This window comes from Camelus ferus, chromosome 1 (genome assembly GCF_009834535.1).
Source record: "Camelus ferus isolate YT-003-E chromosome 1, BCGSAC_Cfer_1.0, whole genome shotgun sequence".
Taxonomy (NCBI): Eukaryota; Metazoa; Chordata; class Mammalia; order Artiodactyla; family Camelidae; genus Camelus; species Camelus ferus.
The window spans coordinates 14,021,241-14,034,387 of record NC_045696.1 but is presented as its reverse complement, the minus strand read 5'-3'; the positions used below and the strand labels follow the sequence as shown (position 1 = coordinate 14,034,387).

The window sequence follows — 13,147 nt, the reverse complement described above, 5'->3', positions numbered from 1 at the left end:
GTGAGGTGATGCTGGATTAGGGTCAGCCTCAAATCCAATGTCTGGTGTTCTTATAAGAGGAGAGAGATTTAGGCACACAGACAGGCACATACACTCACACATACATGAACAAGGAGGAATGAAGGCCATGTGATGACTGAGGCAGAGATTGGGGTGAAGGAGCAGCAAGGCAATAAACGCCAAGAATTACCAGGAACCACTAGAAGCTAGGAAGAGGCAAAGAATAATTTTTTCTCAGACCCTTCAAAGGGAAGATGGCCCTATAACTAGCTTGATCTTTGGACTTCAAGCCTTCAGAACCATGAGAACATGAATTTCTCTTGTTTTAAGAGAATCAAGAAACAATTAATTACTCAGTTTGTGGTAATATTTTTTTACAGCAGTCCTATGAAACTAATACAAGAAGTATTATCTATAGTGTGACTTGAATGTCCTTCTAGAGTGTTTGTCTCTACAAATTAGAATGATTGAAATGTAGTGACATAGAAAATAGAAACAAAGAGGACTGGAAAATATTCCCACTGTTTTTCTGAATAAGTGTCTTTTACTTTTTGATTAATTTCAATCATTTTTGATTATTTAATACTAAGTATTCCAGTTTATTGAAAGGCAAAGAAAAAAAGAGATAGAAAATATGATATTTAAAATAGACAAAAATTGAGTGTAAGAAAATATAAAGATATTATCTGCCAAAGACAGAGATCTCAGGGAATACAACAAATGATCTATCTATTGCAAAAGAGCTTGATAATTATATTTAAGTGTAGAATTATGTGTAATTTAAGCTATGACAAAAAGAATAAAAATGGAAACCTCTTCAAAGGAAAAGTAAAACATTCCATGTATCTTTGGAACTACCCTTCATAAAGAAAGGTATGATTTAATAGTACAGCTTTTTGCCAAAGATGGATTTTCAAAGAGTGAACTTGTGTGCTGTGGTTTACCACACCTCCTACACTGAGCCAGTATAAAAGTCCGCGTGCAGCTGGTGATATTCATTCTCAGGAACCTCACCCTCAACATCTAACCAAATCCTCAAGCCCTGTCACAATGAGCTACTACTACGGCAACTACTATGGTGGCCTTGGCTATGGCCTTGGCGGTTTTGGTGGCCTGGGCTATAGCTATGGCTATGGTTCTAGCTTTGGTCTTGGAGGCTATGGTGGTTACGGCTGTGGCTACTTCCGTCCCACTTTCTATAGAAGATACATGTTCTCTGGATTCTACTGAGAACATCGTCTGTCTACAATGATCTGATTCCTTGATCCCGAATTCATCACCCAGACTGACTAGCTTCACGCCTGCTATGTTATTGACATGAAGTTTCCTTCTTTATGCCTTCTGTGATATTTCTGAGCATATTTTTCAATAAAATTCATAAACATTCAAAACTTCATTTCACTTATATTTGCCTACTCAAATGCACTTTTATTCATTAATTCTACATATTTGATTAAGATATTTGGTTGAAGCATTTTCTCTGTACAATTATTTTCTTCCCTAGAACTGATCTTACTGACTTTTTGCTGGTAACTTCCATATCACATGTGATAACGTTCTCAGATATTGTTCCCTTTTTGATTTGACATCGTAGAGAAGCAAAATATTTAGACATATGTAATTCTTGTGACTAATAACACTTCCTTTGAAGAAGTATTAGTTTAATAAAATAATTACTTTACCCTCAGTGTGTGTGTGTATATATATATAAGAAGAATAATATTTTTAAGCACATATACTCTTTAGAAACTTACCTGAATGAGCTTTGTAAGGAAGAGATGTCTTTATTCAGTGTGCCCTCTACCAGGTGCCTCCTTAGGAAACAATGACAGGGATACACATTGTTTGAGTCTGCTCCTCCCGCCCCACACACCCTACCCCTAAACACATGCACACCGCCCGCTCCAGCAACCTCAATTTTTATAAAAGAAATAGAGAGCCTGGGTTTTCTTTTTCTATGTTCAGACTTTCCTTATTGTTTTTATGTTTTCATATGTATCTATTTAATTTTTCAGGCTTTACCCTACTTGTCTTTATAAATTAAAAAAATAATTGAGGCTTGAATCACTGTTTGTACAATTTTTCCAACCTGGGTTAAGTAGTGGTATTTGTTCCTCATTTAAGTCTTAAGAGGGATTTTATTGCAGGTGGGTTTTACTTTTTGTAGCCTTACCTCAAGCCTGAGACTGTTACTGATTTTTAGCTCATATTTAGGGTCTTCAGATGCCTAATCTTCATCTTTAATGGATACATTGTGTGATTCCTAATATAACTCTCATTTAATTAATTTATACAAGTTTTCATGGATCTCCAGTGATTCTTACTAGTCCTTTGGTAATCTGTTCATAAACTAACAGTTTGGGCTTAGTTTTGTTGGTTTTTTTTTTTTTTTTTTTTTTAGTGAATAGAGGAATGATTTGGATGATGAGCCTCACTAATTCAAGATAGAAGCAGAACTTTTCAATTTGATCATTAGCAGTTACTTACAAAGCACCAAGTCCAACATGGCAGGAAATTTTAAGTAATGGGGCTTATATACCAGGAAATAAATAATGATTTAAAAAATCACACACCTAATATATTTTAAGAAACAACATTTATATCAATGAGATATATATTAAAATATTTCTGGATCCAAAAAGCAGACCATCTCAAAATGATGCAGTCTTGAAGGAGGCTTGTGAGGGTACATTTGAAACACAATTGCCCTTGACTTGATAATTCTTTAAAATAAATGAATGATTGGTGGGAGTTGTTTATGTTGTGCTACCTACATTTCTGTATTTAAAATTTTTCCATAGCCATAATTTCAGAAATAAATAAATGTTTTCTTTTGTGAGAAGAACCCTAGGACTCAAAGAATGTGAAGAGATGTATTGATTAGAACATAATTCATGTGCCCCTTGCCAAAATGGTATTTTAAGCAAATTAGAGAAAGACAAGAGTTGAAGAAGAGAACAGCATGTGCCTTGTCATGGGGAAGGAAAAGAAGGATATTATCCATAGGATAAAGCAGGAATTAGAGCTTCAGGGTCGTTGCCGGATTATGAGAGTGAATGTGGTTTATAGACATCTTTAAACAAGGAAAATGTTTTTTATTTCATACTGTCATAAATTTTAAAAACAATAGTAACACAGAAAACAATTGTTTAAAAGAAAATAAGGAAAGCCAGATAAAATGCTGTAATCTTGGCACATACCAAAGAAGTCTCAACTCAAAAACTCTTGAGACACAGAAGTTTCAAAACTCAACTCAAAGCTTATGTATGGGGTTTGGAATAGAAAGGAGTGGAGCTCATGTAGATGTGTTTCAAGAATTTCACACAGATGAGGGACGACAAAGAGGAAGGCAAGCTGAGTTCATGTTTTGGGGGCTTGAAACCTGAATAAAGCTGCTGCCCATGATCCTATGAGCGGACAAATAGATACACATATGAATAAAGGAAAAGAAGTTTTGATCTCAGAATATTTGCAACTACACTGCCACTTTGATTGTCAAATGAAAATACCTCGTTGACAGAATATTTATATGATTGATGTTTTCATCTAATTATACTGTAATGCAATTTCTACTTATAAATTAATTGTAATTATGAAGAAACACCTCAAAATTTACTTTCTGCACAGCAGATAATTGCATCTAAAATTCAGAGTCAAGGAATCAAAGTGACTTTCCAAAATTGTCTTTAGCACCATAATATTTCTTTTTATAGATCTTTCTTTTTATCGTTATAATTAACTTGCTTCGATGTGTTCTTCTTCCTGAATGTTCACAAATATATCCCCCTTCCATACATTCCCCTTGTGTGACTGACTGGAATTCCAAGGAAATGGATTTCAATCATAATTATTTAAACCTATCTATTTTAAATAAATGTCCTGTCCTGAGAAATCTTAGGGCTCGGTATCGTTGATGTATTTAATTTTAATGAAGTTAACTTAAGGGAGATAGTATATTACATTTACACAAAGAAAAATACTAACTACCACTTGTAAGTTTCATATTTGCCTCTAAGCATCTGCACAAATGCTACTGATTTTTAATAATATATCATATGTTCATCCTTTCCAGTCCCTTTTCCTTATTTTATACTATGGCAAGATATTGTAAGAGCTGCTCAAGTGGTCCTCTTGCTTTCAAGAATTTACCATACAATCCATATTGCAGAGAAAATATGTGTTCATAAAACATCACTTCTCTGAGACCATGGCCCTAAACAAAACTATAGAATATGATGTGTGGCCCACATGGCAGTGAAGTTAATATGCTTCCAAGCCATCAATTATTCTTTATTTGCACTCTGTGCTGCAACCACAATGTTTTGCTCCTTGAGGACACACCTTGCTTACCTTTGTCTCTGATCATGAGCTAAAACCCTTTTCCTTGCTGGGACCTCCTCTCTCCTCACTTTGTAGAATTCTTATACACACCCTTCTAGATGCAACTCATTTTACACTTCTACAGAATTCTTAATTGCAAGACATTGTAGCCACCATAACAGTTTATTCCTCTAAATTACTTTTGAAGTCAGTGAAGCTAACCATCAGTTTACCCTTCCATATACTGCTTTGTGGTATTTAGAAGAAAAAACACACATATGCCTTCATTTATATATAGCAAAATCACAGACACATACATACAACATAAAGAGACACGTACGCACACACATTTGTGAGTAAAATTAAATTGCAGGATTTAAAGTCCATGCAGTGGTCATTTATATGTTTATCAACTATCATCTCCCTGCCCAAAACTTATCATAGTTACTTTCTCGTAATAAAATATGAATATTTTATTGAGTATATTCATTTTAATTATGATTCTTTTTGCAATTTGAAATATGAAGCATCCCTTCATATAAATATTTCTCTATTAAACGAAAGCTCATCTGATATGAATTGCCATTAGAGGAAAAAATGAAATTTAAAAAAATCAGTGAATATGTATTTTGCTTCCTTTTACAAAGTATTGCATGAAGTGTCAAGTCCATCCCCTCAAAGTGCCTTTGAACTGGTTCCAAAAAGTAAGTTAAAAAATGAAGAATTTTGCCAGAGACAGTGTCAATTTAAAAGAGTGGTAGTATGTTAGTAGGTGTTTGTGGACTAGAAATGTTGAAGGAAGCTGTGAGAAGGAGTTACTTTAGAATGAGAAAGGATGTCTGATAAAAATCTAAGCGTGAGAAAGGCAATTGAAATGTTGAGAGACTATCTGAGAGGACTCATCTAGGTAGAGGGGAGGTTTATTGTTAAGTTGTAGTGGCAAGAAATTTGAGAAAGTAGACTTGGATAATTTTATGACAAGACTTTATTATCTTTACAAGTATGAGGGTTCTTAGAGGGTTATCATACAAATACACAACAAGAAAGAAAAGCTATATACTTGTCCACATTTCCTTTCTGAAAAATATGATTCTCAATCATTTAAGGATTATTTAATAATTTTACCTTAGTTTATTTAATCACAGATAATAAAATATCATCATTGAAGAGAAACATACCTGAGGCAAAATGGAGATATTGATAAAGATCAAACTCTCAAGTTATCTAAAGTAAGGGACCCTGATCATTATGATGTAGATAGAAAAATATGTAAAAACATAAGCTTTAAAGACACCAAAATAATTATTCAACACAAAGCTTATTTCTGAGGAATGAAAATTAAATTCAATTCAAAGGAAAAATGTATTTGTGCATTTTTGGAACTACCGTTCATAAAGAAAGATATGACTTAATAGTACTGCTTTCCACCAAAGATGAAACAGAGTGACACTTGTGTGCTGTGGTTTACCACACCCACACTGAGCCAGTATAAAAGTCCACACGCAGCTGGTGATATTCACTCTCAGGAACCTCACTCTCAACATCCAACCAAATCCTCAAGCCCTGTCACAATGAGCTACTACTACGGCAACTACTATGGTGGCCTTGGCTATGGCCTTGGCGGTTTTGGTGGCCTGGGCTATGGCTATGGTTCTAGCTTTGGTCTTGGAGGCTATGGTGGTTACGGCTGTGGCTACTTTTGTCCCACTTTCTATAGAAGATACATGTTCTCGGGATTTTATTGAAAACATTTTTTTCTGTTACTCACTTGTCATTTTGTAACAATATTTTACAAATTGGTTCTTCTGTTTCCTTCAATATAAGCAGTGAAATATTTGAGAGGCTACTGAAGAAGATACTGCAATGCAGATCAACACTTTGAATCAATGGAGAGGTGAATCTCAACCAGGGTTTCATCATCCAAGTTGGATATTCTTATTCCTGAAACATTCCTGACACGCAGCTTCTTTCCTAACCTATTCTATGATAATTCTGGGCATATTTTCTAATAAACATTTTTCATGAGCATAAAAAGTTGGGTTTATCTTGTTCATTCATCTTGACATAATTGATTTTTTAAGTTTTGTACTATCATTTTTTTAAATTGAAATATAGCAGATTTTAAATGTTTCAACTTATATATATAATATATATCCATATTCTTTTTCATTTTAGGCTATTACAAGGTATTGAATATATATTCTCTGTGCTATACAGCAGGACCTTTTAGTCTATTTTATATATAGTACTTAGTATCTGCAGATTCTGAGCTCCCAATTTATTCCTCCGTGTCCCACTCCTTTCCCCATTGGTAACCATAATTATTTTCTATGTCTGTGAGTCTGTTTCTATTTTGTAAATAAGTTCATTTGAGTCCTTTTTAAAGATTCCACATATAAGTGATATCATATTTTTTTTTCTTTCTGGCTTACTTCACTCAGTATGATGACCTCCAGATCCATCTATGTTGCTGCAGATGGCACTACTTCATTTTATTTTTATGGCTGAGTAGTATTCCATTGCGTATATATCACAACTTGCTTATTCAGTCATCTGTCAGTGAGCATTCAGGTTGTTTGCATGTCTTGGCTATTGTAAATAGTGCTGCTATTCCTTCTGATAATTAGAAAAATTAGTCATGATTTCAGGAATGATACTCATTGGTCCTATAGAGAATTTGGTTTTCAGTAGCAGTTCAGTAGCAAGTATATGTGCAGTACTGCCATGAATCTAAAAAAGTGATTCTGCCAATGAAAGCCTGTTTTACCAATAAATATAAAAAATAAAAATACAACTAGAGTCAGTTCCATTATTTTTAATATGTCCTTATGTTCTGTGTATTATGTTTTCATTTTTCATATATAGCAAAATACCTTCAGATAAAATGGAATAACTTCTGGATGTTTTTCAAAATTATAACAACAGGGAGTTAGTATAGGTATAAATGAAAGATAATTGGCAATGAACTGATTACAGCTAAGGATGAATTGTATTTATCTACAGGTTCATTATATTATCTATGTCTATAATTTTTCATGCAAAAGTATAGAAAAACTGTACCACAATTAAAATTTTATCATGGAAAAATATGCATATAGGACTTAAAGAACTTACATAGCTAGATCATATTGAACTAAGTAATCAGAGGAGAAAATATTTTAGCTGAAACATACAAAAAGGATGAGACATGAACTAGTTGATCAAAAGCAAAAAACATGACACGAGCCGCCCATGCTTTCTGATCATGTAAAAAGATATATTTAAAATTTTTAAACAGCTAAAGCTCAACATTGATATTAGATAATTTGGGTGAAGATAGCTTTTAGAAAGAGTCAAATGAGAAGTAAGTTTTCCCTAACTAGGTATATTTGAAGACTTTTTAGGAGAAGTGTATTTTAGTAACACAAATGCAACAAAATGTGTTTTAATGATACATAAAATATTCAAGAATAAACTTAACTAAGAAAATTAAAGACTTGTGTACTGAAAGCTACAAAACATTGATGAAACACACTAAAAGAGACACAAACAAATGGGAAGATACTTTGTGTTAATGGATTCAAAAAAGTAACATCTAAAACATATCCATACTACCCAAAGTGATCTACAGATTAAATACAATCTTTACCAAAAACCAATGTTGCTTTTACAGCAATAGGAAAAAAAAAAAAAAAAAACACTCTTAAAATTCATGTGGAAGCACAAAAGACCACAAATATCCAAATTATTCCAGATCTTTACAAGCAATTCATCCTGACATGAGATGATTATTCCTAAAATGTCATGTCTTTTGTGACAGTAATGCTGGATAAAACCACAGAATAATTGACTCTTCATAAACAACACGGAAGATGCAAAGGCCCTCACTGATCTGAAAACAACATGCTTCTTAATCTTCAATTATCCTTTGAAGGTTTCTGTCCTGTCTACGTGCACATCTTGTTTAGCCTTGCTCCTCAGCTTTAGCCAAAACCATTGCTTCTTGAAGTCTCCTCTTCTCTTCTCTGTTGAATTCTTTTAAAGTATTTGTGACGGAGCCTAATTTAAACCTTCTCTAGAACTTCTTTTACAGAACAATTCAGCCTACCATAGCTTTTCTTTCTCTAAAAAACTTCTCGATTAATTTTAACTTCCTCTAATTTTATACTTCCATATATTTAACTTTGTACTTGCATACAGCACACGTAGAAATACACACATGTTAAAAATACACACACATGTAGAAATACACACACACACACACTTGGTGACTATAATGAAAGGTTAAACTTTCTAGGGCCATAAAGTAATCATTTAATTTTTTCTCACTTATCATATTACTGTCTAAAAATATGATAAATTATCTTTTATACAACAGGGAATCAGTAATATAAAAAGAGAGCAATTCAATAGATGCCTGTGGTCTGGAATATTTGAAAGAGACTCTAAGGAGATTATTTTCCACAGGCGTAGGAAGTGTAGGAACGCTTAGTTGAAAGGTGCGAGAACAAGCTTGCAATGTAGATACAAATTGCAGCTTTAGAAACAAATGGATGACCTTTCTGTGTTTGATGGGTGCCTTGTGGAAGGCAGTAGTGGGAAAAAAGTTGGGCTTGAATGTAATCTAATAGAATTTGACCAAAACAATATACAGAAAGTTAGAATGTCATTTCACAGAAAAAGCAAACAAAAGGATGGTCAAATATTTGTTCTTTTCTCTGAGTAAATTTTCTCTCCTGCTTCAAAATTCTGTAATTATGCATGATAATTTTATATTTTGTATGCTAATTTATTGAATTTTAAAAGGAAAGAAAACAGGATATTTGGCACACATTGAAACTGTGTTGTAGGCAAAGTGAAGGAAACATCATTTGACAAATCCAAACTCAGACAATGCCAGGGAAGAGCTGCTTGATGCAAGGGACTTGATTTACATTTGAAATGTAGAAATATGTGTAGTCATTAGCTTTGAACATGAAACCTGTTTTTCCATATAAACACTGGTTCTTAGACACAACAATTAAATACATTCAAATAAAGAAACAACTTCATGAATATTTAGAACTTCCCTTAGTAATAAACGTATGGCCAATTGGTACTATTTTTAATCAGAGATTTCTCTTCGAGACAGTGAAACTCTTGTGCTGTGGTTTGTCACACCTTTCACTGAGAATGTGAAAATCAACTCATTTCTCTGCAGTCTTCATTCTCAGGACACTTATTTCACTACCAAACCAAATCTTCAACCCTTGACATGATGGGTTACTATGGCCACACCTACAGCAGTCTTATTTAGTATTGGTGGTGTCAACTGAAGTAGAATGCACAGCCTAAAGGTTGAGAGTTATTATGTTTCATTTGGTGGACTTTCTGAGGACTTGAGGAGGCAGCCTCTCAGATCACTGTAAGACTGTTCTGAAGTGGCAAGGTAGAAGCCAAGATATGTAGGAGTTTTTGCAACAAAGACCAGGTAGTTGGAAGATCAAAAGATTATTAATTAAAGAAAACCAGATATCTCAAGTTAAGGAATTTAATGCTTTTCTATATATGAGAGGGTGCAAAGGTCTGGGCTCATTGAAATCATTCCTTTGACATGCACCTGTCTATCTAGGGCCAGTGTCCTGTTCTGCCACATCCTGGGTTCCCTCGGGGTACACCATTGGGGTGGCTGCAGAGGCTGGGTTGCCTGCTTGTCCACATCCTGAGCTCCCTCTGCTCACCTGTCAAGGGGGTGCTGATAGCAGCTGATGACTTGGTTGCCACAGCAATCTTTGTTTACTGATATGGCTGGCAATATTTTTCATTCACAGTGGTCTGTATTATGTTTCTGGTTCCAGCAATGGCCTAAATAACTAAAGCTAAAGTTTACTAGGAAAACGTATTTTGTCATACATATATATTTCTTGAATGTCTCAGTACTTCTTTTTACTGCTTTTTATATATATATATATGTATATAATGTATAATATAAATATATAATATATAATTATTATAATATATAATGATTATAAATATATAATCATATATATATATGATTTTCTTTCTTCTCAGGGTCTATAGTTCTCAAAACATGGGTCAAAGTCTGTGTCCTCAATGGACTCTAGTTGAATGTTTTTTATATATAATATAATATAATATAATATAATATAATATAATATAATATTATATTATACTTTCCTCTCCACTTGTGTATATTTTTATCTATACTTCTGTCATTAAACATGTATATTCTGACATTTATTAAAATAAATTTTATTCTTGATTTATCTCCCCATTTTGAATGAAACATCTTGAGGCAGGACAATATTTCATTCATTTTTGTATTCCATTCAATTTAGTAGACACATTATTTTTTTTTCTACAGCATTCTAGAGACAATGATAGCTACTGGTACTACTAAAATGAGCAAGCTAAACCCCATTACTTCAAGAAGGATTAAACATTATGTGATTTCTGAGGAAAGGAAAACATAGCAAAACAGTTAGTTTTAATGTAATAATTTTAAGCTTTAACTTTGGATGAAAGCTCGTCACAGAAGGTGTAAAGTCTCAGTTAAATATTGAAAGATGTATTTCATCCTTGGCAAGTAAGAGGGTTGAAAGAAACAAGATGTGCTTAGTAGCATGAGAAATGATGTCCAGGCATGGGCAATGCAAATTACTCTGTATAATTATGGTGCAGTATAACTTTCTTCATCAATAACTGCACCAAAAAATTAATAATCCTCTGAATCAGATTATAAAGCCTTCCACAATATGACACCAAACCACCATCAAAGCATAGGTTCTATAAAGGTTAAAAGTGTTATTTTTATAAAAAGAGATAGTGAGTGTGCGCAAAACTGTATTTAATACATTAATCAGGGAACCAGCAGGATGGCAAACTTGATTCAGAAGGAAATGTGAGAAACTCAGATATTCATTATTAGTGAGTAAAAGAAATACTGAGATAAGTTAGACTTAAGAATTGATTAATTTGCAAATAGGCAATAAGCAATGATCTTTGCAGGTCTCTATGCTCATGAAAAGAGCATCATCACACATTCTCATTTTTATAGTTGGAAAAAGCTGGGCTCTAATCCATTATTCAAATAAAGTTTTATTCCACTAGGGAATTAGATGACGCCTCAGTTGAGCTATTTGGAGAAAATCCTGTGCATATATTAAAAGGTGACACACAGGACATCAGGTTTAGTCCTGACATGTACAGAGCTTGAAAGTGTTTGGATAAACTGAGACTCAGTGAATTTTCTTAGATTCATCAGAGAACTAAGGTCACTGGGCAAACTACCGTCTCCAAAACTAGAAAGACATGTACCTCTAGAGAGATACAGCTACCAAAATCTGCTTACCTGGAGCAGAAGCTGCTCAAGTCATAAACTGGTGGAAACAATTGAATGGTAATGTATTTGTGAATTTCTTAAGGCTGAGTGTAGGCAAGTATAAGTGAGAAACTCCTGGGATAACTGTGAGAAAATTCCCACACTTTTTTTGGCTTTCCCTTCAAGAACCCCACCATGTTTCCACTGTGAAGATTCAAGAATGAACCCTTCTTGATTCTGGAAGGCGGGGGAAAGAGTAACCATAGTAATATACGCCCAGAGTCTTCTGGATGAAAAAGGTTTAATTTCCAGGAGGAAAAAAAAGACCAAAAACCCCAAACCAAAGATCTTCACCAGAGTGCAATTCTGAAACTTTGCCCCAGGTGAGGGAAGGAAATTCTCACAATTCCGGCTTCCTCCAGGCTTCTTGTCTTACCTAAAGTGTTTGGGAAGAATACATAATAAAAGTTAAGTCTTCAAGGAAATAGATGAAAAATGCTGTAGTCAGGGAAGAAGTAGGGAGTAGCTGGGGGGAGTCATACAACTGAAGACAAATTTAAGAAGTTTATAGCACTAAGACCAGTCCTTATAAAAAACTGATATTTAATCTGAAGATTACAGAATGGTCCGTTTCCCCAGGTCTTTTTACCAGAACATGACACAATGTAATAAGTTAAAGTGGATTCGAGCTGAAAGCGGTGCAAAGCATAGCTCCTTTCTGAGGAGGGGCAGATGCGGAAAAACCAAGGTCTGAAGGGATGGCCCCTCTCCCTCAAAAAAAAAAGAATGCTAGCGGAATCTGAAGCCTAGTCCTTACACTAAATCCTCACACTAAAAGCCTATTTACCTTAATTCAGCTCTTATTGACTAATACATCACGACTGACTCTGAACAAAAAATTGCAAGGCATGCCTAAGGCAAGAAAGAAACAAATTGCATATAAAGCAATAATCTGAACCAGACTTAAATACGACGTACATGGAATTAGTAGACATGAAACTTAAATAACCATAATCAATATGTCAAGCCATCTAATGGTAAAAAGGATGAGTGGTCTAAGCAGAGATGGCAATGCTAAGACAGAAACAAAAAGAAATGTTTGAATAAAAAACAGCAACAGAGATGAAGAATGCCTTTGAAGAGTTCATCCGTAAATTCAACACAACCTAGGGAAGAATCAGTGAACTTGGATGAGTATAATAAACTGGACAAAATGAAAAGTAAAGAGAAAACAAAACAAGGTGGAAAAACTAACAAAACATTCAGTAACTGTAGGTGAAATTAAAATGTGTAATATATGCATAATTGTAATACCATATGAGAAAAAGAGAATGAAATAGAAAAATAAATATTTAAAGTAATTATGGCTGAAATTTCCAACATTATCAACATACCAAATCATGATCCAGATGATTCTGAAAACACCAACTAGAATAAAACAAACAAATCAAAATAAGCAATTAGCAAAAGCCCTACGCTTAGGCATATCACCTTCAAATCGCAGAAATCATAACAAGTATGTTCTTA

The 13,147-nt window shown here is 33.9% G+C and overlaps 1 protein-coding gene across 1 annotated transcript; it reads left to right on the top strand.

Moving 5' to 3' along the window:
• The first annotated feature begins 983 nt into the window (after positions 1-983).
• Positions 984-1,405, top strand: LOC116662706 (keratin-associated protein 19-9b-like). The gene has a single exon (XM_032476759.1). It carries the CDS (start codon positions 1,051-1,053, stop codon positions 1,228-1,230), a length of 180 nt encoding a protein of 59 aa, XP_032332650.1. The 5' UTR covers positions 984-1,050; the 3' UTR covers positions 1,231-1,405.
• The last annotated feature ends 11,742 nt before the right edge of the window (positions 1,406-13,147 follow it).